We start from the raw sequence: 25474 nt of genomic DNA, 5'->3' as shown, positions 1-25474 counted from the left end.
AGGATAGGTGAGCAGCAAAGATGTTTTCAAGACCTGAGAAACTAAAGAAGGAAGGTGTTACTTTTCTTAAAATTTACCTGACAGATAAGTTACATAACATATTTTCTACATGCTGTGTCTTATGGATATAATGCAAACATGGAGCTGCTATAGCCATGGCTATCATCAAGTCATCTTGGATCTGTCAGCTGCTGTTGGGGCTGGGAGTTTTTTTAAGAGTGGAGCAGGTTACAGCAGGTTTTTTTGAGGGGGTAAAGAAGTGCTGCTTTAAGAAGGATTGACAAAGTATTATGTTTGTAAAATGTAACACACCAAAAGAATCATAGTTAGCTATAACTGATTTAAAACTTCTGTTTAGTCATGGCAGACTGGCGTCAGAGACAGGAATGGAAAAAGGTGGAAAGAAATGTTGTGCCACTGAAAAAACATTGTGCCTGTGTTCACTTTCTTCTCCTGAGCACATATTTCACACAGAAAATATAGGTGCTCTTTATAATAATGCCTAACTTTTAAACAGATCCTGACTCCATTATTAATTCATGGTATGTATTTTAGAGAATGGAAGATTATAGATGGATTGCACAGGTCCAAATGCTCTTACTCCAGTAAGTGCATATTTAATTCATGTTCTCAAAGACACATATGGCTTCAGCCTGAATATAACATCAGCAGGTGATGGGCTGATTTCCAAATTGTGGGGCTCTGCTTATCCAGCTTTCTATCTTTGTTTTTTTGGGTTGTTGGTTTTTTTGGGTTTTTTTTTTTTGGCTTGGGAAAATATTGTTTAGTGTGCACTGTTGGATTCTTTTGCTGTCTAAACTCAGCTGAATACAAGGAAGCTGGGGTTTGCTTGCAGCTGGTGGCAGACCTGAGTTTGTTGGTTAACCTTCTCCTGTGCTCAAAAGGTTCTGAGCAACAGGACGGGTGCAGTGTGCACAGGGCTTCACCCATGGTCATCAACTTGTGTGTGGCTACATACGCAACATTTATAAGTAAATTTATACCCAGAGGAAAAGCTGTTTGTATTTTCTCAGATGAAGTTCTTGCTTGGATTTTCCCCAGGACTGCAGCAGGGAGGTTGGTTGGTGTGCAAGGTGTGAAAAATGTTAGCTGCTCACTCTCCTCATCTAGTTCAGACAGTCCTGATTTTGGTATCTCCTAATGAAGAACAGTTTTTCTAGCCGATTTCTTAGGATATTGTTTTTTTATTTTTAGGCTTTTTTCCTGGCTGTATTTTGAGAGTGGGGGTGTATTGGTGTTTTGTTTGTATTTGTTTGTTTTTTCATTTGTTCATTTGGCTTCAAATGAACCCTGCTGCCCTGGAACCAAGTGGGAAAGGAGTATGTGGGGCTGAGCTAAGAGTGAGCCTCTCCCTGCAGGGAGGGGAAGGCAGCAGTAAGCAGGAGGAGGTTGCTGAGGAGGTGTTGCAAGGAATGACCTATGGACACGTGCAAGGTCAGCCCTGGGGAAACAAGCATGGAGCTGGGGAAAGTCATTGTGAGCTGTTGAAGTGAAAGAAAAGGTGAATGCACAGGACCATTTTTAGACACAGATGGCACATCTCACTTGTTTCATTCATATACAGGATTCCCTCCTCCCCTCTTGCTTAAGAAATTGCAAGGTCCATTGGTGCTGCTGATGGTTTTGTGTGCATCTTCTGTGATTTGGTAGTGGTTGAAGCCTCAGCAGGTCTGTCTAAGTCATGCTCAGGAATGGATCCAGATTCCACCCATCTTCTCAAAAAATGTAAATCAGATTTGTCTGTTTTTAGCAGACTTTTTGATGTGCTTGAAAATGTGAGGAATTTAAATTTTCTCTGTTAAAATGTTACAAAGACATTGCCAGGATCTGAAAAGTTAAAAACACTAGTTTAACTTTAAAAATGCCTTTTGCCCATCAAAAGTTAGCATCAGCTTTTGGGTCACTGCTGTAAAAATGGCCTTAAAGTTAAATTAAGATATAATATAATCCAGTAAATTCATTTGTATAGTCTGAGTTGAAGCCTTTAATTAAGTATGTCTTAGATAAATAAAAGCCTAAAAATATAATTAGGTGGAGTACAGGTAGAGGTACACACCTAGATTTATCTTTAAGGACAATTTCATTAAGTTGCCTTTGGGAATGTGCTATGTATGAAGACTGCCAAAAACAACAAAAGAGAGTGTGAGTATATATTCTCAGTGCAAAATAAGTTACTTGTGGTAAAATATTACTGTCTTGTAAGAAACATTATTCTGTTTCTTATCTAAATGTGAAACTAAATCTCAGTTCAGTAATGTGCAGAGCTCTGCATGCCAGTGTTGTTTCAGTATTCTCTCTTTCTCTAGTATTAACACACTGATTGGTCTAAATATATAGGTAGAAAAAAATTGAGATTTGTGTCTTGGAAACATTTTCATAATGAGACAAGAGGAAGTAAAATATTACTTGTTATCATTTTGCTATTTATTTTGCTCTTTTTAGATTGGCCAGTCTGAAGTTTACCTTATCAGTCCTGACTCAAAAAAAGTAGCACTTGAAAAAAGCTTTAAAGAAATATCCTTTTGTTCTCAGGTAAGATTGCAGTGTATTCTTTGTCTCTTTCTTTTTTGTTCATTTTTTTTTTAAATATTCTCCATTTGTGAATGCTCGGTGGATTCTAACCCCAGTGGTTTCATTAATTGCTACTGACAAGTTGGTAGTTAATCAGTAATTTTGTAAGACTGTCACCCTTTTTTTTGTGCTTTGCATTGTAATTTTGGAGATAAAGACTCAGCTCTGTGTGCTGTGGATGAATAACATGATCTGGAAGGAACACCCTGGTTAGCTCTGGTTTGGGATTTCAGTGGGCCTTGACTGACAGTTGTTCAAATCTCAGATTCTGAGATGTATTTTTAAAGAAGTGATTAGGAAAGGAGAAAAATCTTATCTAAGAGTTATCTGAAAAATACTTCAAAAATACGTTGTGTTTTTTTTTTCAAGAGTATAGGTTGCATATGTGTAAAAGAAGAGAACCCTCTGCCATGCAGAGGTAGGATGTGTGATGCACTGAGTGCAAGCATGTTTCAGCCTCCTCATTTACTATTAAAGCCTGTTCCTTGGACCACAGAGTTTGCTTCCCTGTCCTTCTGCCTCTCATTTTTGTAGCTCTGACTTTGATTTTGCATGAATTATGTTGAGAGCAAAATTCATCTGAATTATTTTGAGTAGTGATATTTTGAAAGAAACACAACTTAGCCAGGTGAAGATACAGTAATGGTCTCACATAGGATACAGAGGCATGAGGTTCACACTCAGCTACTGCAGTGGCTCAGCAGTCACTGCCACATCAGTCACTGTCACATCAAGGACAGGGGAGAGCTCAGCAATGGCAGCACTGTGCTATGGGCAGCTGCAGTGACTGCTGGTGCATCCTGAGTACAGGAGTGGAGGACTGGCTTTTGAGAGTTGCTCAGATATCAACCTGCAGACTGGAACAACTGTTCATAAAGACATTTCATAGACCTGTTGCTGTTGTTGACTAACCAGTGTCATGATGTAAGGATTTGTCTTTCACTACCCACCTCCTGTCCTGCAGGGCATTATTTGTATTTAGTTTGTCTGTGTACCAGATTTGGTTCAGTTTAAGTGAAAGGGGAAATGGAATTTATTTCAGGAAACGAGGTTAAAGTCCCTAGAGAACACTAAATTCCCTTAAATTTTAGTTTAAACATCTGAGAAATTAACTTGAACTATAATTAATTTACTTTATTAAAGAATGGATGTCCCCACTAGTTTAACTAAAAATTCACTTTGAATAAAACCAGTGCAGTTTGTGATGTAAGGCTTGGGTGGAAAAAACACCCAGCATACCAATATGTGAATTTTGCTGCTCTTTCTGGCACGAGGAGTTGTTTTGCACTTGGCTTATTTGCATGGTGCATTTCTACTTAGTGTATCACACGACCTGATCTTAGTGATACTGGGCAAAACCTTTTTTTTTTTTTTTCCCAGTAGGTTTATTTACCTATTTTTAAATATAAGGAATATGATTTGCTCTTATTTGCTTCTAGGTTTTTGGACTGGGGTTAGTTTTTGGGTTTTTTTAGAAATTACTGGATTTTTTTAATTTGATGAGGGTAGCTTTCATCCCTAATATACAGGTACCTATTTGAAAATTTCAGAGGAAACATAGGTAGTTTGCATGCTGTCAGATCAAGAGCTTTGAAGAGAATGCCTTGATCACAGAAAAAATATTTATGCCCATGTTCCCTTAGGCCATCTCCTTAGGCAGAAGGTAGATTTTGTGAGTTGCCCTGAAGGTCAGCAGATGGTTGTGGCTCCTCAGAGCATAAAGAGAGAGAGATTCTGTTTGAAATCTACCCAACTTTCTGAACAATGTGCTACTGGGCAGATGCTATGACAGTTGAGCAAATATTAGTATTTAGGTACAAAGGGACTTTCCCCCAAGTATGCATATTTGAGAAGACTTGATGGAACAGCCTTCTGGCCTCATCTTGATCATACAAGAACTTTAATTACCTTTTTTTGAAGTCACTGGAGTTAAATTATAAAGGGAAACAGCACCAGTATTTAATTTACAGAATACCCAATCTGTCCGTGAGACATAATGGAAAGGAGCATGTGGTCCTGTGACAGCATCTGAATTATCTAATCTGAAACAGCTGAAACCAGCACCTGGTTGCTTGCAGGTTTGTGGGCAGTGCTGTGATCTCAACTAAGCTCCCTCCATCCTGGCAGTTTGGGTTTCCAGGAGAAGAAATGGGCTTTAAAAAGGAACATGGGCTGTGAGGTTGGAGAGGAGGCTCAATGCATTTTGTGTATGTTTCTGATGTAGCTGATGGAGGGATGTCCGTGGGTCACATCAGGCTGTTCTTGCTTTATCACATAGCTGCCTCCTCAAGTGCTTAGCCCAAATATCCAGTGGAGCTGGAGTTGGAGAAGTTGCATGCTTTACATTGTTTCAGTGTCCTTCTGATCTTTTTGTTCTCATGGTGTATTGTGGAATAAAGCCTTTGTTATCTATGTGTAATTGTCACACTCCAACAATCCAGATATCTCCATGTACATAGAAGTATTTTCCTTCATTCAGTTGGCATGCTCTGAAGGTATGTTGTTGGTATTTCAAATAATAACAGATAAGAGAACATTGTTCAGATTGCTTAAGGATAGCTGATGCTATACCATTTTCTCTTTGGGGACACCTGGCCATTCTGTTTTATGGAAGAATTTACCCTTTGTGCTTTCTAAATGCTTTTAAAAAATGTTTTCTTACAGTAAAAAGTCAAAAAGAATATTCAGTGATTCTCACTGTGTTAACAAGGAAAAGCAAAAAAAAAAGGAAAAGAATAACAAAAAAATTCTTGCTAGGCATCCTCAGACTGTTTTAATTTCACTGAATTTTCTCATTTACCATGATTCATCATTATGATTTTTGATACAACAGCTTATTGCCTTTCCTTACCCAGCTTGCATGTTGTGGCATGACAGCTGAGGGCAGTGAAATGGTGCTGAGTGTAATTGAATTTCCATAAACAGGGTCTACCACCATGCATATAATTCATCATCATAAGGTTTAGGGGTGTTTTGAACCAAGAATGGTGCACTGAGATATGCTCTAGGATCACCTAATTCAACTCATCTGAAAGCGTTTTTTAAAAAAAATTAAATCCTAGCAATTAAAAAACCTTCTTAGCATTTTACAAGGATGTACTGATTAGCTACTGTTGCAAGTAGGTTGTGGGTCAATTTGCGTGCCTTTTGGGAGAAATAAATGCTTCCATGAGTGATCTTTAAGTAGTGCATTTAGCAATTTTCATTTGATAACTAGTCAAGTTTTTCTTTAGATGAAAAAAAAAATTGCTTATTTGTTTTTCACTATTGCTTTGATTTGCTCTTAGCAATGCAAAGAAATTGTTGACTGCTTAAGCAAAAGAGAAAAGAAACAGCAAGAGCTTTTTTGCCCTGCTGTTTCCAGTATTGAGTAAAATACATCTTGAAGGGTATTTCTCCATCCCTGTGTTTTCCAGTGGATCTATTATAATTCAATTATTTTAAAAAAAACACAACAAAACCAAATCAAAACAACAAAACCACAACACACACAAAAAAATCCAACCCTAAAGCTCCAAAACAGACAAGCTCCGATTTAAGTGAAATGTAAAAGATTAATGAAGTAATATGTTCTATAAAATAATATATTTTTAATGATCGTATGACTTTTATGCAGTTGAACAGAGAGATATGACCTATCTATGATGCTGTTGGGCCTTCCATGCTTATGTTACTGGAAAAAATATAAGTACAAAACATTGGAAGTAAATATAACTGCTTCATTACTGTTGTTTTTGTCTTAGGGAATTAGACATGTGGATCATTTTGGATTCATCTGCAGAGAGTCTTCAGAAAATGGAGGCTACCACTTTGTTTGCTATGTGTTTCAGTGTACAGATGAAGCACTGGTAAGTGAAAGAAAAGAAGAGCCTAATAGACTATTGGGCCCTAAAGGTTATCTCTTGCTCCGTATCCTGTATTTTGCTGAATGTCTTCAAATTATGCTCCAATCAGAATTACAGTTATTTTAAAAATGTAACTAAGATAATAATCTGCAAAGGAACGTATTTTTTTGGGAGGTGGAAGTTAAAACCAGCTTTAAAATATAATTAAACTTTCTTTCGTTGCACAAAGTTAAACTAAATGCCTCTTTTTAGGAAGAGGCTTTTTTTAAGAAAATCAGGACAATACTACTGTGGTCAGGACAGTGTGTCACACCTACAATATGGCTTTTTTTATCAGACAGGAAAAGGTTTCTAGATAGAGACAGTTCCCTACCTCTATCTACTTGTATTCCAGAGGTAGGACAGTATGAGAACAGCCTGAGGAAAAGGACTTGGGGCCGTGTTGGATGATTAGAAGCTCAACATGAGCAAGTAATGTGTACTTGCATCCTGGAAAGCCAACTGCATCCTGGGCTGCATCAAAAGCAGCATGGCCAGCAAGGCAAGGGAGGTGATTTCCCCCAGTACTCTGCTCTTCTAAGACCCCACCTGGAATAATGTGTTCAGTTCTGGGGCCCAACAACGTAAGAATGACATTGAGATTTTGGAGTGATTCCAGAATAGGACCACAAAGATGATCAGAGGGCTGGAGCACCTCTCCTGTGAAGACAGGTTGAGAGAGTTGGGGTTGTACAGCCTGGAGAAGAGAAGCCTCCAGGGAGACCTTGTAGCAGCCTTCCAGTACCTGAAGGGATCTACAGAAAAGCTGGGGAGGGACTTTTTATAATGCCATGTAGCAAAAGGATGAGGGGTAATGGCTTTAAACTGGAAGAGGGTAGATTTAGGTTAGACATTAGGAAGAAATTCTTTAGTGTGAGAGTGGTGAGACACTGGCACAGGCTGCCCAAGGAAGTTGTGGATGACCCATCCCTGAAATTGTCCAAGGCCAGGCTGGATGGGCCTCTGAGCTACCTGGTCAAGTGGGAGGTGTCCCTGCTCATAGTAGGGGGCTTGGACCCAGATGGTCTTTAAGGTTCCTTCCAACCCAAACCATTCTATGATTTTTCTATTAGATGACAGTAATAAAATTGGATAGCCTGGGAGAAATCTATCTTCATGGGGAGTTCTGTCTTGCTCGTTGCACAGAAGTGGCACAGGAACAGTTTTTCTTTTTGATCATTAGCACATTCCTAAACCATCAGCAGTATAATTCTGGAAGACTGTTGTGTTTGTGTTAGGAAAACAGAAGCTCAGTGGAGGAGTGAAATTGTGTTCCTTTGCACTCTTTTCAGGTTGATGAAATAATGATGACATTGAAACAGGCTTTCACCGTAGCTGCTGTGCAACAAACATCCAAAGCACAGCCCCATCTCTGTGAAGGATGCCCTATGCAAAGCTTGCATAAACTCTGTGAAAAGATAGAAGGTGAGGTTTAAAGAACTTTCTGGTTTAATATTTTTTTAACAGTGTTATTGGGGGGGACAATCTTGCATGTGAAATTCTAGGGGAGTTAATGCTTTAAAAGAGTTAGGGACTTGGGATGAAATGTTGAACACCAGTCTCTTTATTTAGAGGAGTGCAATATCAAGCTACCTGTAAGGTAGTAAGAATTTTCTAACAGATGTTAAAGTCCCGGTATTTTAGTTGGATTTTTGAAAACTAAGGGTCTAAATATTACTGAATAGCTGCTAGCTTGGCTCTATTAGCCATATAAAAGCAAAGGGTTGTAGGTAAAGAGCTTCTCAAGAATATATACTGCAACAGCTATGACCTGCTGTCCTGTTAAATCCACTTAGATACTGTCAATACACTACCACTGAACATGAACCGAACAGTGTGCTTTTAATATGCATGTTTGTGGTGTTGATCTATAGTCCTTCATGAAAATGCAGCTGTGAGAATTGTAGTTGTTGCCCAGAAAACAAGTTCAAGAAAACCCTCTTTGCATTTCAGCAAATTTCAGAGTTAGATTTTGTTCATTTAAGTGATGTCTGGGGTGAATAAAGGGCAACAGCAGCTTTTTGGATCATGTGACAGTAGCTTGTTGGGCTAAAACCTATCTAGTATTAATTTGATGGAGCTGGAGAACTTCCAAAACTACTTTTCACTCTATTTTGGTCTTCAGATAGCTATATTTTTTGAGAAATTTCTCAAAGGCAAATGATTCTTAATACCTTCAATCATGCCATCTGGTTAATCATTTTGTCTGCTTCTGAAGGAGAAATGCCATAATCAGAAACTGAAGTAAAAAATACTGTTGATGGTTTGCTGTTTTTTCACAGAAAATAGAGGAGAGGAGTTTAATCCAGGATGAGAGCAGAAAAAAAAAGTAATCTGAATGAGCGGGTAGTCTGCTTTAGACTGTCAGTAAATGTTTTCAGAAGAAGCAAAGCAAGAACTTCACTAACATGCAACAAATTCACTCTTTTTCAGAAGAGCACAAGGCATGCAAACTGGAGAAAATAAAAGGAAATAATATTCAGATCACAAGGAAAGTCCAAGCAGTACCCTATAAACCACCAATAAAGCTCTCTGCTAAAATGCAATAGATTGTGGGTTTATTTTATCTTGTGTGATAATGGAATCTTCAGCTAAGAGTATAATCCTGGTCTGTGCTCAGTAAATCTCCTTGTTGCAGAGCTCATGTCCCTCATTTTAAAGACAAGTTCCGAAGTAATGTTAAATTAAGCTAGAGTTCTTTTTAATGCATTGTTATGAAATCAATGCAGTGGGTCAGCTCAAATAACTGACAAGCCTTGTCCTAAATTGTGTGCATATTTATGTGATTGATTAGTTCTGACAAATTTGACATTGTGATTTGTTCTTTTTTTGTTTCTCTTGGTAGGGTTACACCCTTCTAAGACTAAACTAGAACTACAAAAGCATCTAACAACACTAAATAACCAGGAGCAGGCATCTGTTTTTGAAGAGGTTAAGGTAAGCTCTTTGTTTCCACAAGATTTGAAAGCAACTGCTGTTGCTGTTTTTTGCTGATACCAGTGTGACACTCTGAAGTTATTTTCTTTTTTGTGTATGAATTATTCATTATTTTTAATAGACTGTTAATCACTCTGTGCTTTACTTCCAACATTGCTATTTTTCTAGAGCTCTTAAAAACTTGTCTTTTTATGAAAATGCCTTATTTTACTCATTTTTCTTACTTACTTGTTTTCCATTAAAATGTTGGCATTTTAATGAGTAAACCTGCATACATTTATTTTCGTGGGTGACAGCATCTTGTAGTATTGAGAACATTCAGCTGTTACTTTGACCAAAAAAAAAAATCACTATACATTCCCACATCAGAAAATCTGCTGCCTAAAATTTACCCTGAATCTTAATACCTGTCAAACTAAATTTAAAAAATCAACTTTTTATCTTCTGATTGAAATAAATTTTAGCACAGAGGAAAGCATAGCTGAATTTAAGACTGGTGATAGACACTGCAGGAAGTGTTGGACTTGGCACAATATTGAAGATTAGGAAATTTCAGACTTTAAAAAAAAATAATGTTTCCTTCCTCTTTTGAGTCATTTCAGACTCTTTGTGTATTTTCATGTGGCAGTTTATCATCCAGTACCAAATTTGGAAGTTACTTTCAGGGAGCAATTCAATGAGCTAATTCCTTTATATGCAGCAGCCAGCTGGCATGGTTGCATTTCAGTGTTCTGCACACATTTTAATAGTCTAAGGCCTCAATAGTCACAGAAAATTGTTAATTGCTTCTGGTACAAGTCTGCAAACAATTAACTTGGTAAAGCCAACAATAAAGTGTATCTCTCCTGCCTGCCTTTTTGAGCTCATTGAGTCGAAAATTCAAATACCTGAAAGGTTACTTGTTGTATTCTTACAGCTCCATGTGTTATAACCATGGTTTGCATTTTTAGATAATAGATTTTCTAAGGATATTTTTATTCATCTGATGTGCTAGCCAAGCATTAGCTAATTCATACTGTTCCTTTTCATGAGTGATACAAATATAGAACTACAAGGTTTTGATTTCTTTACATCAAAAGCAAATTGTTAAAAATGTTTTTGAAGTCTTCGTTTTCTTGTGGTCATTGGTACCTCTACAGTTCCTTGTTATCTTGTAAATTCTGTAATGTATGAAGTGAGGCCAAGGGTTTCCTTTGAGAGTTCTGTTGCTTTGCCTGGGACACTGGTGTCCTCTGGTGGACTGGAGTAGTAGTATTAACCAAGTTCAGCTTTTTCTTACTCTAACCATGTATTGACAGTGACAAAATTAAAAGAGTAAGCATTTGCTGCTATACACATGTATAATTACTGTGCTTGTGGTGTTTTCAATTAAAGAAATTAAGACCAAGAAACGATCAAAAAGAGAATGAATTGGTTATTGCTGTTTTGAGAAACATGTATGAAGAAAAACAGAAGGACCATGTTCATGTTGGAGAATCAAAACAGGTAAATAATCATTCGGTTTTAGTTCAGGTAAGAAGAAGCCAGGAAAAAAATCTTCCATCCCATTTTTATGTCTTTCCAAAGGCTAATTTCTGTCACTAGCATTTTGGAACTTCAAACTGTAGACGGTGGTGGACACTGTTTTTATGATTTATAGGTTATTGTCATGTGCCAAAACATACATATCTAAGATTTTGAGGTACTTGGTACAGCCTCAGTTCAGACCTAGGAGAGAGATGCAAACGAAGCAGACCACTAATTTATTAGTTTGATGCTTCTCACTGCAATGAAAATTCAGTATATGTGAGAGAATACGTAATGGATTTATAATTGCTCAGTTTCTGGAACCAAAATCGGTTAATCTGATACTTGCAAAGATGCCAGTGCTCTAAGAACAGAGTTGAGTTGCCCTCAGTCCATCATTTGTCTAGCATAGAGTTTTATATTTACTCTGATTTATCTCCAGACCTGTGTAATAGCAGATACCTTTGAACATGTACTCTGTCTCAGTGTTACTTGTCTCAGCAATCATTAACCCATGACATCCTGATGTTCATATTCCCTTCTTTTCTACGTAGGTATTCACTTTCATGCTTTTTATCTATTTCTTTTTTTTTTTTTCCTAATATTTAAATCAGGAGGAAAAAATGGAATGTGATACTAGTATGGATCCTATTTAACAAAAATTACTTTCAAAATAAGTTTCTTCATAACAGCATAATGGCAGGCAGCATCCTTTTTGCCCTTTGAAGATAAGATGAGTGAAGGTAAAAAGAAAGTAAAGAAGCCTGTAATTTTGTCCAACTTTGGAAATAGAATGCTTCAAAATTATATCTAGACAGGACCGTTTGGTGACAGTGATGCTGTGCTATTCAGCTGATCACCTACTAATAGTTACATAGATCAGGCATTTAGATCTTCGAAAATAGATCTCTGAAAATAGGGACAGGTAGAGAGGGCTATGGTGCGTGGCAGCTTCAAGATATACCCTCAGAAATAACACTGTACTCTGTTTTGTACTGCAGGTGTTAGATTTGGGTGGTAATATTTGTATCTAGCTGTCTTTTTAGTATTTGCTACACCAGTCTTTGTGAACAGTAGAAATAGACTGAAATACTTATTTAAAAAGCAAAACTCTCAGTTTTGCTGAGTCTCAGACTGTTAACTTTGATGTCAAAGTGTTTGTCCTGGTGAAATATATAGAAGAATGACACTCTTCTGCATCTTCCTGGCCCTTAGCAAGCTCCAATTGAACATAATGGAAAGACTTGACAGTTCTTGTTAATGATGAGCTTCATCAGTTTTGATTAATTTCTCCAGAAAAATGGAGCCATCAGAAACAGGTTACACTTAAACTTCTAGAATTTGTACAATCATACTTTGGTATTAAAGAATACTTAGTAATACAGCCATAAGTCCATATCAAAATGGCAATTCTTGTGAAGCATTCTACTTGGTCAACACATTTCCTTTAACAGATTTCTTCATCTTAGGATAGTTTGTTAATACACTGCAGGTATTAGTAGAGAAAAAGGCATGCAAATTCAAGGACACCAGGAGAAAATACTGATTCAGGTTACACAGGTCTTCAGACTGTTCACTGAGACTGTGCTCTATTGAGTGTTTGACATTTACATTTTTAAACACTTGCAGACTTCACAGCCCCCTGCTGAGAATGCTGTAAATGAGGTGCCCAGCAGTGCTCCAAGATTCAGATTAGATATGTTGAAGAACAAAGCAAAAAGATCTCTGACAGAGTCCTTTGAAAGTATTTTATCACGTGTAAGTAAATTCATGTTTATTGCCTCTGAATATAATTTCATTGTTTTGTTCATTTGAATGATAGAAAAGTCATATTTCTTATCCTTCCAGGTTGTGACCAAGTAGTTATTTGATGCACAGTAACAACTTTAGAGAATAACAATTTATTGAGAGAATACAAAGCAGAGCTTTGGTAGAGAGAATACCAAGTTCTGGAAGAAATTATGTAATTAAGAAATGGCATATAGTAGCATTTTGGAAAAATAATATAAAGTTGAGCATGAGCACTTATGTAAAGCAACCATTGGTTTATTTCTCTTTTGGTTCAGAAAATTTAAAAAATAATTATAATTGGTCACTTCTCTTTATGTAGAAGGAAATTATTAGGAAACTGCCTTAGTAATCCTAATGAGAAAGTGTTAGTGATACAGAACTGGTGAATGATGGGGCATCTGAACTTTTAAATGCTAGAGATTATTGGAAGGCCTGTAAAGAACTTGAGAAGGCATTAAGAATATGAATGAAAATAGGTGAAAATGAATGAATGAAAATAGGTCTGCTGAAAGTATACTGCAGCACTTCAGACAACAGATCCCAAGTCATATCTGAGCACTACTTAAACCTACAGACTACCTCCTCATTCAAACATTCTTTGTTTTCATATTATGAAAAATGTCTGAGTAAAATAATAGACTTGGAAAAAATTGTGCTTGACAAAGGACTGAAAATATCAGACCTTCTCCCTTTTTAAAAAAGTGAGTTGCGACAGAATGCCAAACTACAAATGTGGAGTGACAAAACTAGGCTTTCAAAAATTATTTCAGACATTGTATCTAACATATTTCCATGAAAGAAATTATGACAAAAATGTGTTCTCCCTGTTATAATTACGCATCTAGAAAGAATTTTTAGTTGAGTAGGTCCATTACTTCCCAGCCAGTATTTCTAGAGTTCACCTGTATCAAGTTCTGCTGTGGGTGTGTTAGAACATGAAACACAGTGTTAGTGTTGTTACAATAACCACCGTAGTTACTGTTCTGATTTTTACTGGGTTGTCCTGAGTGGCATCGGCTGTCTTCATGTAAGCACAGCTATATGTAGGCTGCATTTTTTAGTCATGGGTGTTTTGATTCAAAGTCTTTATTTTGATCAGATCTGAGGCAAAACATTATGCCTGAGCAGCAAGGAAAGAATAGTTACTGCTGTGAATAGTGATAACATTCTATATTTTACCTGGAAAAATGGTTGAAAGAGAAAGTAAGCCCTAACTTCAGAATATTAAAAAAAATAATATCATTTAAGATTAGGAAGAGACAAGTTCCTTAGTTGTGATAGCACATAAGAATCCATCAGTAGGTCTTGATATTTCTCTTGCTTACAAATTCTAACTGTGCTACACAAATATCTTTTTGGTATGCCCCATCTTTCATAAACTTAACTGCTGGTGTGTTTTGTTTTTACAGGGCAGTAAAGCCAAAGTTCCACTAGATAGTTCTGGTGGTGTGGATTTGGATAGGTCTGTGTCTGGTACCTTAAGCAGCTCAAGCAAAGTAAGTAAAGCCTGGAGTGAATGTGCATATTTAGAAACTTCAGACAATATTCCCTGAAATTACTAGTGAGATGTGAAATGAGGTTACCAACTGCTCATGTAACTGTTCTGTTCTAACATCTCACATTTTGTTTTGATTATTTTTGGGGAGTAGACAAACTAACTGATTGTGTGTGAAAAGAAATAAACCAGGACAACCAAACAGAATGAAATAAATGTATCACAGAGTAGGGAGAGTAGTTATGTCCTTTTCTTTCTGCCTGTAAAGAGTCCTGTTCCACTTGCAGATCCATAGGGTGTATCTTTATTGCTGTGTTGAGCTCCTCTGGGGGTGACTGGGCTACAAGCATTGCAATCATCCTTTTCCATCAGCCATAGCCTTTCTTTTTTTTTTTTTTTTTTTTTTTGGAATGTATGTGAGTCCTCTGAGGGACAACTTGAACAAAGAAATTTCCCAGTCTACTCTAGTAACGAGCTAAGAAATAGCAGTCATGTGACAACACCGTGGTCAGGTGTAAGATGCTGTTATGGGCAGTTTTCCATATTTCTTGACAAGATGGGATTGGTAGTAATTCTGTGTTTCTCTCCTCCAGAAGTTTCAAGTTGCTTTCAGGCCTTTCATTCTGTTCCTCATGCTATAAAGAAGAACAGTGCAATTGTATCTCCATTTGTATATAAATGCCTTGTACTGTATAACTGTATATAAATATGTGTTTTATATGTATGTATTTTACTGCATGAGTCTGTATATGAAAAATAAAATATTAAATAACAACATCTGAATCTTACAACAATGTGCATTAAAATAAATGTAGTAATTACCATGCTACTGATCCTAATCTGGTTGGTTTCAGCTCTGAAAGTACATATGATGAATGCAGGATTGCATTCATAAGAAACATAGAATTAAACTCTTAAGTGGAGTAATGTCCCCCTTTGTGTGGTTAGAAAGTTTTTAGTCTGAATGAATACAAACAGACAGCATAAAAGCAGCCAGTCTTCTTCCCTGGGGGCAGCACAGTTGGATACAGCTATTGATTCTGGGCTAGTTCCTAGTCACCTGCAAATTCCTGACTTCAGGTAATCAAGAGTCTGCAGGTTCTGTTTATGTTTTTGAAAGAATATCTTGCTCTGCAGGAAATACATGAGATAGGAAATAAAGAAAAATGAATGGTTTTGAACTGAAAGAGACATGCAGATGTAAAGTCCTTTGTGTGAATCTTCATACAGACCAGAATATTATATTGTTAGAGGGTGTCCTAAATATACAGTAGCCTGCAACACTGCCTTTTTCATTGCTCTCACTGTTATCCAAACCTGACCCATCTGTTTGGTTCTGACTCCATTTCTTCTGAGTTGTATTCAACACACTGTAAAATACACTTGCTCTCAGAATTACTTTTTTGCTTAAAACGGAGACTGTGATTTGTTGACCTAAATGATTAATGACGAAGATGTAAAACATCAAGGATTCTTTGATAAAAACGTACAGGTTTGAAGCAGGTCTTTGTGGGGTGTGAATAATGACATGGGACTGCAACCTCAAAGATTCATTCTAAACTCTCATATTGATAACTTTATGTTTTGCACTGCTAGGAACCACCTTTGTGTGACAAGGAGAAAGACAGACTTCCTGCAGAAGACACCATCAAGACCAGTGGATCAGCGGGTGATCTCTCCAGCAGCACAGAGGATTCTCCTGTTGAGCAGTCAGTTACATTACCTCAGCAAAGCTTTCGGAGGCGAGCAAACACTCTCAGTCATTTGCCAACAGGAAGCCAGGAATCTCTGGTACCTGTTGAAACATCACCATCTGTTCCCCAGAGGAAACTTATGAGGTATCACTCAGTCAGCACAGAGACTCCTCACAAAAGAAAGTAAGACTTAATAAAAGCAGGCTATGACTTCATTTCTTGAGGGCATATTTGGGGATGATAATTTCTTACCAGATATGCCCTCTTAATGGATAAGAAATGTATTGCAGCAGTTTGACATTCTCTGGAGGTTTGTAGGTATTCTGTTTAAAAACACTTTTATCCCTGAGTGCTTCACAGGGGAGAGAAAATGAGATATGTGGCTCCACAGTGTATGTCACACAATTAAATGTAAGCACAGCATAGGATTGCTCTTAAGGAGCTTGATTACATTTTCACAAGCAATTAATTTTTGCTGGTTTGATATGCAAGCAGTATAAATAAATACTGCATGTTGTTGTCTATTTGTAGAGGAGAATCCAGTATCATGTGTGATCCTGAAAACCATACTTGATGGTGAATGCATGTGTGACTTTAACACACAAAACTGCCATAAAAAATTTCTACTTGTTGATAGAGATGGGGCTCCTCTCTAGCTTTCCAATGAATCAATGTAGATTTTCCTTATAAAAACAAGCTACTGTTTACCTTCATGCTAGTATTCTTCAAGCTGTCCTCCTTCAAAAGCCTGCCTCTACAGCTCTGATGTCTCCTCTTTATGGCAATTTTCTTCCTTCCCTCTCACTGTCTTTTTCCAATTACTATGGAAACATTTTTGACTGTAGGCTTCTGCTTTGCTGCCAAAACTGCTCGGTTACACAAGTTAGACTGTAGCAAATCTGTATGTGTTCCAGCACATTTTTGCCTGCAGGAGGCAGATCAGTAAATGAGCACTCCTGAAATAGGCGATGACAGTGAAAAAAAGAGAATTACAGTATTTGAAAGGAAACATAACCTTTTGGTCTCTCTTTTCAACCCTTTTAATTCTAAAATACTAGAATATTTTGTAGTGTAGTTTAGGACTGGTGTTGTTAGTCTGTTGTCTTCATGAAGGTTGCCCTAATGCTTATAGCTGCTTGTTCAGTCAGTTCTTATCTTACTGTAGGAATGCAGGTAGAAATTAGATACATTCTTCGTTTCCTTGCTTATTTCTATTTGGATTTAATCACATAGTTTTTAATAAGACCCGAGCATACATGCTCTCTCAGCAAAAAAGAAATCACTGTTGCTTCCTTTCCATAGCAACTGTACAGAACCAGAGGAAACAGAAAATTATAGAAGAAAAGTGTACTTCTGAGGTCTCAAAAATCACTGGGCTGATAGACTTTTAACAAGACTCATGTGTTTTATGAGTGTTTTTGAACAGCTTACCTCAATTTATGAATTGTTTCCAAAATGTAAATAACTTCAGTTCCTCATATAGCATTTCACTTCTCATCCATTAGAACTCTTGATCATATGCCTGCCTTTATCACAGAAACCAAGGGGAAGCACATATAAGCAAGGGTCAGGGACAGATTTTTGTGAGTTTAAATTTAGTTATACACTTAAATGCTTTGCTGAAGCCTGTAAGTGTATATTGGGGAATTTCCTGATTGGGTTAAAATGTTCAGCTTCCTGCAGTTACTGCATTAACTGTGAAAACCATAGGAAATGGCCCATTTGATATATGCCAGGTCCCTTTCAAAGATTAGAGAAGGGATTTCATTTTTTTTTTCTCCACCCTCTCCTTTCCTCTCTTACTGTGTTTTGTTTTTTGTGTTATCTCAACTCCATGGCTGTGGTTGGAATCCCCACCATACAGTTTGAACACATCTGGCAGCGAATCTCAAAGTTCTCCTGGTCAGCTTGCACATTCTCCTACTCTAGCTCGTCCTAATCCCTCGGCCTCTTCACCCAACTTTTTTAAAGGTCTAAAGCATAATTCAAGTGGAGAACAAAGCAGTCATTTTGCACAAAAGAGGTGAGCTAGTAGCTGTACATAGTTTGGAGTAGGATTTGCTTTACCATGTCATAAATATGAAGCTCTGTAGTGTAAATAATTAAAATAATTTAATATCAGATGGTATATTTTTATGGAGGAAGGAGCTCTTTAACTGCTGTTACTGGATGTAGAGCTGTTACTTCCCTAAATTTTTGTTTTAATAAATAAAACTCAGACAAATGGACATATGGCTTTCTTTAGAGCTAGTTGTGCTAAAGCAGTTTGTTATGCAGCAGACAGCAGCACAGCTTAAATTGTGTGAGGGACGAGTTGCCAAGAACCTGAGATCCATCTCGTTCTGTCCCTCTGGAAACATTCAGTTCTTTTCTGCTTTGTTTATGGTAGCACAGAAACATATTAATATTCTTTTGTGCCTGGCACTAAAGACAAATTGACTAAGCTAACTAACTAGGCAAAGAAATAGCAGGATGATGGAGAGCCAGTACAACCTCCCCATCCCAAAACACCAAAACGCACCAAAACCCCCCCCCCAAAAAACAACCACGACTCTCCCTGAAAAGAAAAAATCAAGAACAAATAAACAAACAAAACTGCAACCCAACAGCTCATGTATTTGTCTTGGCTACTTTAGCAATATCAAATTATAATTCTCTGTCCCACTTGTCTTAGAAAAAAAAAAATACCTTGAGAATAACAATATGGAGAAAAGGACACTAACCCATCATTTTCCTGAGAATCTAAAACAAATAACTCCCCCAAAATCTTAACCGTGCAACCCCTTCTTTAACCCTTTAAGCTAAGCTGTTTATTTTAGCTCAAAAAATTAGTAAGATCAAGTATCCTTGGAAGGTCCATCAACAGTCACTGGCCACTGGAAGCAGTGTTGCTGTTTGTTGTTTGGTTTTTTTCTCTTGGGTGAAGGTTTCCTCTTTCTCCAAGGTGCTGACTCTTCTGATCCTGAGAAAATCCTCAGCTGAGAGTCTTATTTCACCTGTTCCTTTAGTTACATTTGCTGAGTACTAACTAGCATCTCTGTTAATGTAGTTTCACCTCAGAAGTATGATATATCTCAGGGGAGGAAATGTGAGTCTACAGTGTCCTCTTTGTTCTTTATTTTAGTAAGACTTACTTGAAACTTGTAGTTTAAATTCTCAAAGGTAGATTTTTTCCCAAGTAAAGTTGGCAATGAATCTGGATGCACAGCAGCAACTTCTGCTCCCTTTTCCCTGTCATTTAAGGGTATATCATATTGAACCTCTAATCATTTTCAAGACTGAAAATGAAAATTTATAGAAATATTTAATGAATTTAAATCAGTAAAGTCAAACTGCCCAAGTTGATTGTATTCTGTAAATGAAACTGACATGTAATTAAGATGGATTTACAATGTGATTTTAAGTGAAACCTGTTTGCAGGGCACACGCTGCTACAGCCTTCTTCATGCTCAGTGCCAGCCACTGAAAAAAAGCTTCACTTCATACTAGAGAATCCCAAAGAACCCCCCCATCCCATTGACATGTGCAGGAGATATCTATGGGCTAATGATATCTAGATATATCATTATCATTTATCACAGAAGCAGTTTTTTCATAAACTTAATTTTTCAGAAGTAAATTTTCTTACTCCTGTCTTTGTGTACTCTTCTGGAATAGGTCTTCTAGTATCATCACACAAGTAATTTTCTATGGTTTTATTCCACGCAGAAACTTTCTGTTATCTAAGTTGTTCTCACTTTCTTCTATTAACCTTCATCTCAGTGTGGGGGCTTATTTTAAAAGACAGAGCAGATATATGTTGGCCAGAAGACTGTTGATGAAATTTGATTAGTGCTCCTGTCTGTTGCATAAACAGAACCACAATCCTAAATGATAAGTCAGAAGACTCAGCTTTTAACTTAGAAGCTCCAAACTAGTCTGAATAAAGCCCTGTTAATGCCTTTATTACAAAATCTTATTTTTCATTTGCCAGCACAATGATTATCAGTGTCAGCTTTTTCTAACCTTTTCCCTCAAACTTAGACAATCATTGAAAATTGTATTTCAGTAAATGTACAATGATAAAGTTGGTGACAGTGTTTATTAGATTAAAGAAAAATTATTTGAAAAATGCACTAGTGTACTGGAAGAACATTTATTTATTTATATTGGAACATTTTAGTTTGTCCAAACAAATACATATTTCAAAGTAGCACTTTGTTAGCAGTTTCAGTTTTGGCTTTGGTTTCCTTGGTATTCAGGCCTTCAGGATTTAGCTGCTGTTTTGTTTGCGAGTTAGCTGTATTAATTTTTATTCTGTGTATTCATATTTCTTTGTACTAAACTATACTTTTCCCAACTGCACTCTCAGCATCTCCTACCGTACTGCCTTAAGGAAAAAGCTTCATTCTTCCTCTTCTGTGCCAAATTTCTTAAAATTTCTGGCTCCTGTAGATGAAAATAACACCTCTGACTTTAGGAGCACAACAAGGTAGGGTTCTCTCTTAAAGACTGGAGGTAAAACTATTTTCAAAAATTTATTTGTCTGAAGTATTTCAAATGCTTCCTGCACTTGCAAAACCTGATTTGTGCAACAGTTCACTTGCATGTATCCTGCATGTGATTGCTGTCAAAAGGATGGAGCTATCCCAGACTCCTTCCCATTAGGATTGCACAAGTTAGCCATTTTGATGTTGTAATGGTCATGCAACATCCATCTGTGTACTTCTGTGGTTATTCCTGCCAAAGGACTGTATTAGCCATTTCCAGGTAAGAGAATACATGGGTTATTCAGGCACTGTTAGTGCCCTCTTAATTGGAAGGAGAGGATGGCCTGTAAAATCCTTCTCCCAGTTGCTGCAAGAACTATTTGAAGATCACTCAGCCCTTTCAGCTTCAACTGAGTCATGCAGCCATTTAGCCAGTGGCTGAAATAAAGCAATTAATAAAGATGTAACAGGTGAAAGGTATTAGTGGGATTTTTAATATGACAACAGCACTGCTGCTCACTATTCATTTAATATTCTGAATTAAAACCTCTATGTGTAGTTTGTGGTTTATATCAGAGGAGTAACATTCAAGGTTCCTGGACACGGTTCCCAAGTTTGTTGCTTACTTCAGATGATGTCTTGCAAACACAAGACTGAAAGTTTTTCTCCAAGTCTGTGTTTTGAAGGAATATATTACATTCCCAGTTCACAGAAGGCTGGAAGTTTAATTGGTGTTTATAAAGCTCTCTTATGTGTGCTGATAAAAGGCATCAGCAGTTCTTTGTGTCTCCTTTGAGTAAAGGGGAGATTTTACAGATGGCAGTTAAACAGCAGAATGGTAAAGTTACATTACGGTGTATGTCTTTATTGTGTTGTGTTTAATACACTGATGCTAAGAAAACTGAAAATTAATTAAAACTGGAGAAAGCAGATTGCACAGAGCTGCCAACCCCTTTCGGTGAACCTGAGTAATGTTTGTAACCTTGTATAAGACTGCTGCCCCAAAGCAAGCTTCAGCTGCCTAACACTGAGAGCTCCATTCAGCATGTGCACAGTGCACTGCACTCCTTAGCTGATATAGTTCTGTTGCTGTGTTATTGTATTCACTGCTGCTGTGTTATTATATTCACTGAAGACTGTGTTGCTGTTAGAAGCACACTCAGCTGAGGTGCTCACAAGCATTCTTTGTTCTGCAATTTCAGTGACTATGAATCCAAGCACAGCCCCCAGGCCGGCGGTGCAGACAGCCCCGTGAGGACGCGGCGGCATTCCTGGAGGCAGCAGATATTCCTGCGAGTGGCAACCCCTCAGAAAGCATCTGATTCTCCCAGCAGATATGATGGTAAAGTCTGTGCTTATTTGCTCCCATGAGCCTTGTTAGTGGATGTAGTCCATGAAGTGCAGATCCTTTACTCTGCTGAGTATTTGCCCTGTGCTCTGTTTGTACTGTCCTTGCAGTTTCCCATCTACTTCCTGGTCATGCCAAGCTCATCAGTAGTTGAGTTTTTATTTTTCAGCTTCATATGTTACATAGTTCCTTTTGTGTCAAACTGACTAACCAGAGAAGAAAATATTTTTGTGTAGACTATTTTAATAGAGTTCTGGGGAAAAAAAGTGTGTCACCAAGCATTGCCCTGAAGAAAAAGTGATCTTTGTTTCATCTTTCAATGCTGGAGTATAGAACTGTGAACTAGAAAATGCCAGGCCTAGCACAAGGAATTAAATTTCTTCTGTGACTTCAGTTGAGTTCCATAGTGTGTACTTCACACCAGAGTGAATTTGACTTCATGTGTGCTGCTTCAATCTGTAACATTTGCCACTTGAGCCATAGTTATCCAGTGTTCTCATATTTATTTCCTGAAATTCTGTCAACAATTCTGTTCTTTAGAACCACAGACTAGCAAAAATCACTGATTTGACTGACAGTGTGGTAAAGTTTTATATTTGCCATAGATGCCTGTCAAATTTAGTGTACTTCACATCTAGACCATGCTGGGTAAACGATACATATGAAATGCTCTCCTGTGCTTCAGGGCACGTGAAGGAGATGTTCAGTCTCAGTTATTTGGTGAAACTCCAGTTTTTGCAGACTTAATGCATGTTTTTGTGACTGAAAATAGTCTTTACTTGCTTTGGAAAGCCACAAAATCTTCCCATATTAAATAGGATAACAAACCCTAAATTGCCTATCCAAGCATTTCCTCTGAGACATAGCTGCAAGATACAATCTTAATAACCTACAGCTGGATAAGCAGAACAGTTGAGAGAAACAAGTGTGGCCAAAAACGGAAAGCAGTAAGCGCTGTTCCTAGGAGAAGCAATTTAAAATATCTGGCCTTTTTCTTCACTTATTTTTCTGTTTTTGTTCCAATGTATCAGATTCAATTTATGAACAGAAGGAGAAAACTCAGAGTTAGGCGAGGGGGTTTCTTATTTATAACAAGTATTGGGGTTTTCCATTTGGTTCTTCATGCATCTCCTGATACATTACTGGCAGTAAAAGATACTCATAATGCAGTCTCTATGGTGTTTAAACTTCCAAAGTAAATATAACCAGCTATCATTCATCATCTTGTTAATCTTTTTTCATATTTTCTCAAGAAGCAGCAGCATAAGCAGTGAGGTTTATTGATCTGGTAAGTTAGCTGTACTTTTTTTTTTTTTTTTGTAAGTCTTTCTCCTTTTTTAGACTGATTTTCTTTGGAAACAGAATTTATGCAAATAGCTGATGTATCACCAAAAAAATTGAGCCAAATTGGACAGAGGGCCAAGAAGGTTTTAAAGATAAGATTTCATTATATTCTGCAATAGTAAGCATAAAGAGAGGGAAATAAAGGCTCATACATGAGTTTCCCCTTATAGTCTGGGACTCCACTGGCCCAGATGCAATAGCCCACACACCACCCCAGTGTGTACTCTGCAGGGGAGCAGTAAGAAGAAAGGCAAGGGTTTTATAAAAGTTAGTGAGTCGGCCAATCAAGAGATACAGTTCTCTCTAAGTCAAAGATGAGAAAGTTTTTCAAGCTTAGCTTAGGCTGCTTTACTAAATATTTTATTAAATGCAAAACCCACCATATGCCTGAACTACATCTTGTTCTGACCACATGTGGGCAGGTGTTGTCAGCAAAATAAAACTGCTCTGTGGCTGTACCTTCTTTGGGTTGTAATCAGGAAATATGCCTGTGTAAGATGTCGCAAGAAAGAGGGAATGCTTTAAGCTTTCAGAGCATCAGAGTAGTACTTCTGAGGTAGGTATGGATGCACAAGTGCATTTATACAGCATTTCCATCTGCTTTATGAGCAGTTTGATCTGCAGTTCTTTACCTTGCACAAGTTCTCAAAAGCCCAAGAAACTTCCCGGTGAAGTACACTCTTTCTCAAGGAATACTTTGGATCCACAGACTTGCAGCAGTGCATTACACAGAACAATAACTCTGAAGGGTAGTCCAAGTCTGAACTTCAAATGGAAAATAACCCATATGTTGGTAAAATGTAATAATAGTTACTGAGTCATCTTGCCCAGTTCTCAACCTGGAAGTGTAAAAGTCTGGTGGGCCTGTAGATGTAGCATGTATGGAGGTAGAATTTTATATGGAGGCTACAGGGAAGGGAGCAACATATTTGAAAGGAGCACATGTTAAAGATGGAGTAGGAGTCAACAAAAGCTGACAGGGTTAGCAAATGAACAGGGAAGCAGTCTTTCAGTGTGTGCTGAAGTGTTCAGCTCCTGCTTAAGTTCACTCATTAATCTTATAAAAGTTTTGAAGGCTGCTTTTGAAGGCTGCATTACTTGGGCTTTAACACACAGCAGTTTGATTTGGTGGAATGTGAGCTCCCAGTTATGTTCAGTCAAATTGCTCTACTGTTTACCTTTGGTTTCTCTGCTATCCTCCAGATCATTTGTGCATAATAAAGAAATATTAATTTTCTTGTTACAATATTTCTACTCCTGTCTGTTCTGGATGTGGAAGCTGAATGGCATGTCTGTCAATCACCCTGTTGTATATTCATGGACATGGGTTAGTGCTGATTTACCAAATGTCTGGTTTTTTTACTTTGCCTTGAGGCATTACCTGTGCATTCCACCTCCCCCCACCCTTTACCAGCCAAACAGCTGATGCAATTCTGCAAACTTAAGGCAGGCCACCTGAGCAGTTAAACAGGTTCATTTTTGTTTCTGTACATCCTGCTACATGCCAGCATGGAGATGGGAGGGAAAGCAGGTTGTGAATGTGTTGCAGTTTTATCAGAGTAGACTTTAGACTTCCTGTTAAATGTCCACAAGTGATAAGAAAAAAGAAAATATAGAAAAGGAGCTGCCATTTGGAAGGAAAAATCAAGCCTAGAACTCTTCCACAGAAGAATTAGAGGTAGGGTTGATAATCATAATATTTCAGCCTGTAGAATTTTGTAACCTTTCTGTTTTCTTCTATAGCTTTAACCATTGTAAGTTAAATTTCTTTTAGTAAATTCTGATCTTATCAGCTCAATAATAGATAAAAAATTTTCAGCCTAAATGGAAGCAGGACTATGGAAGTGAGTAATTAATACTTAATTAATTGACACAGTAAGATTGATCCCTCGAGGATTAGAAGTGAGTAACAACTCCATTATTTTAGAAAGTGATACTTTGTTAAACTCATACATGAAGACCAATCCACAAAATTTTCACTGAGAAACTAGAATAAAATGTCCACATTAAAAACTGAGTGAAATTAGGTCTTGGATATGTTTGTTCTTTCATTAAGAATGCGATGTTTAGTCAATTTCTGTGCACGTGTTCTTGCAGACTGGTTTTTTGTTTGGTTGTTTTGTTTTGTTTTTTGCAAGTGGGTAACCATAAATGGCTCTATAGATAGTCTGGTATTTTCTAACATACACATGCATAAGCCCAGCATACCTATCTAACTCTAAATGGGATCCATAAACCACTGAGAGGTTGTGTAGGATGAGAGGAGATTTGTTTCCTCTAAGATGTATATGTATTCTATCCTGGATACTCTAAGAATTTGGTAATAAGTGAACAGACTACAGATAGCATACAGTGGATACGGGTTTTCCTCTCTGGATTGATTTTACTTTTTTCATTACTGTTTGGTGACCATT

The 25474-nt window shown here is 37.4% G+C and overlaps 1 protein-coding gene across 8 annotated transcripts in view; it reads left to right on the top strand.

The window, feature by feature from the left end:
- The window catches only part of TBC1D1 (TBC1 domain family member 1), a 93126-nt gene that overhangs the window by 44709 nt on the left and 22943 nt on the right, over positions 1 to 25474 (top strand). For 3 of the 8 annotated variants that reach the window (XM_071743746.1, XM_071743747.1, XM_071743752.1), the window contains 11 exons: positions 2464 to 2553; positions 6336 to 6440; positions 7769 to 7901; positions 9322 to 9413; positions 10788 to 10898; positions 12549 to 12677; positions 14120 to 14206; positions 15802 to 16082; positions 17764 to 17922; positions 20251 to 20370; positions 21571 to 21710. In XM_071743746.1, the coding sequence (XP_071599847.1) occupies positions 2464 to 2553; positions 6336 to 6440; positions 7769 to 7901; positions 9322 to 9413; positions 10788 to 10898; positions 12549 to 12677; positions 14120 to 14206; positions 15802 to 16082; positions 17764 to 17922; positions 20251 to 20370; positions 21571 to 21710 (1447 nt within the window). Of the gene's footprint in view, positions 1 to 2463; positions 2554 to 6335; positions 6441 to 7768; positions 7902 to 9321; positions 9414 to 10787; positions 10899 to 12548; positions 12678 to 14119; positions 14207 to 15801; positions 16083 to 17763; positions 17923 to 20250; positions 20371 to 21570; positions 21711 to 24559; positions 24739 to 25474 lie in introns of those variants that run through there. The other 5 variants (XM_071743748.1, XM_071743753.1, XM_071743751.1 and 2 more) reach the window with 4 other exon arrangements.

Source organism: Heliangelus exortis, chromosome 4 (assembly GCF_036169615.1).
Source record: "Heliangelus exortis chromosome 4, bHelExo1.hap1, whole genome shotgun sequence".
NCBI lineage: Eukaryota > Metazoa > Chordata > Aves > Apodiformes > Trochilidae > Heliangelus > Heliangelus exortis.
Note: the sequence above shows the minus strand (reverse complement) of the source record. Positions and strands in the feature narration are given on the sequence as shown.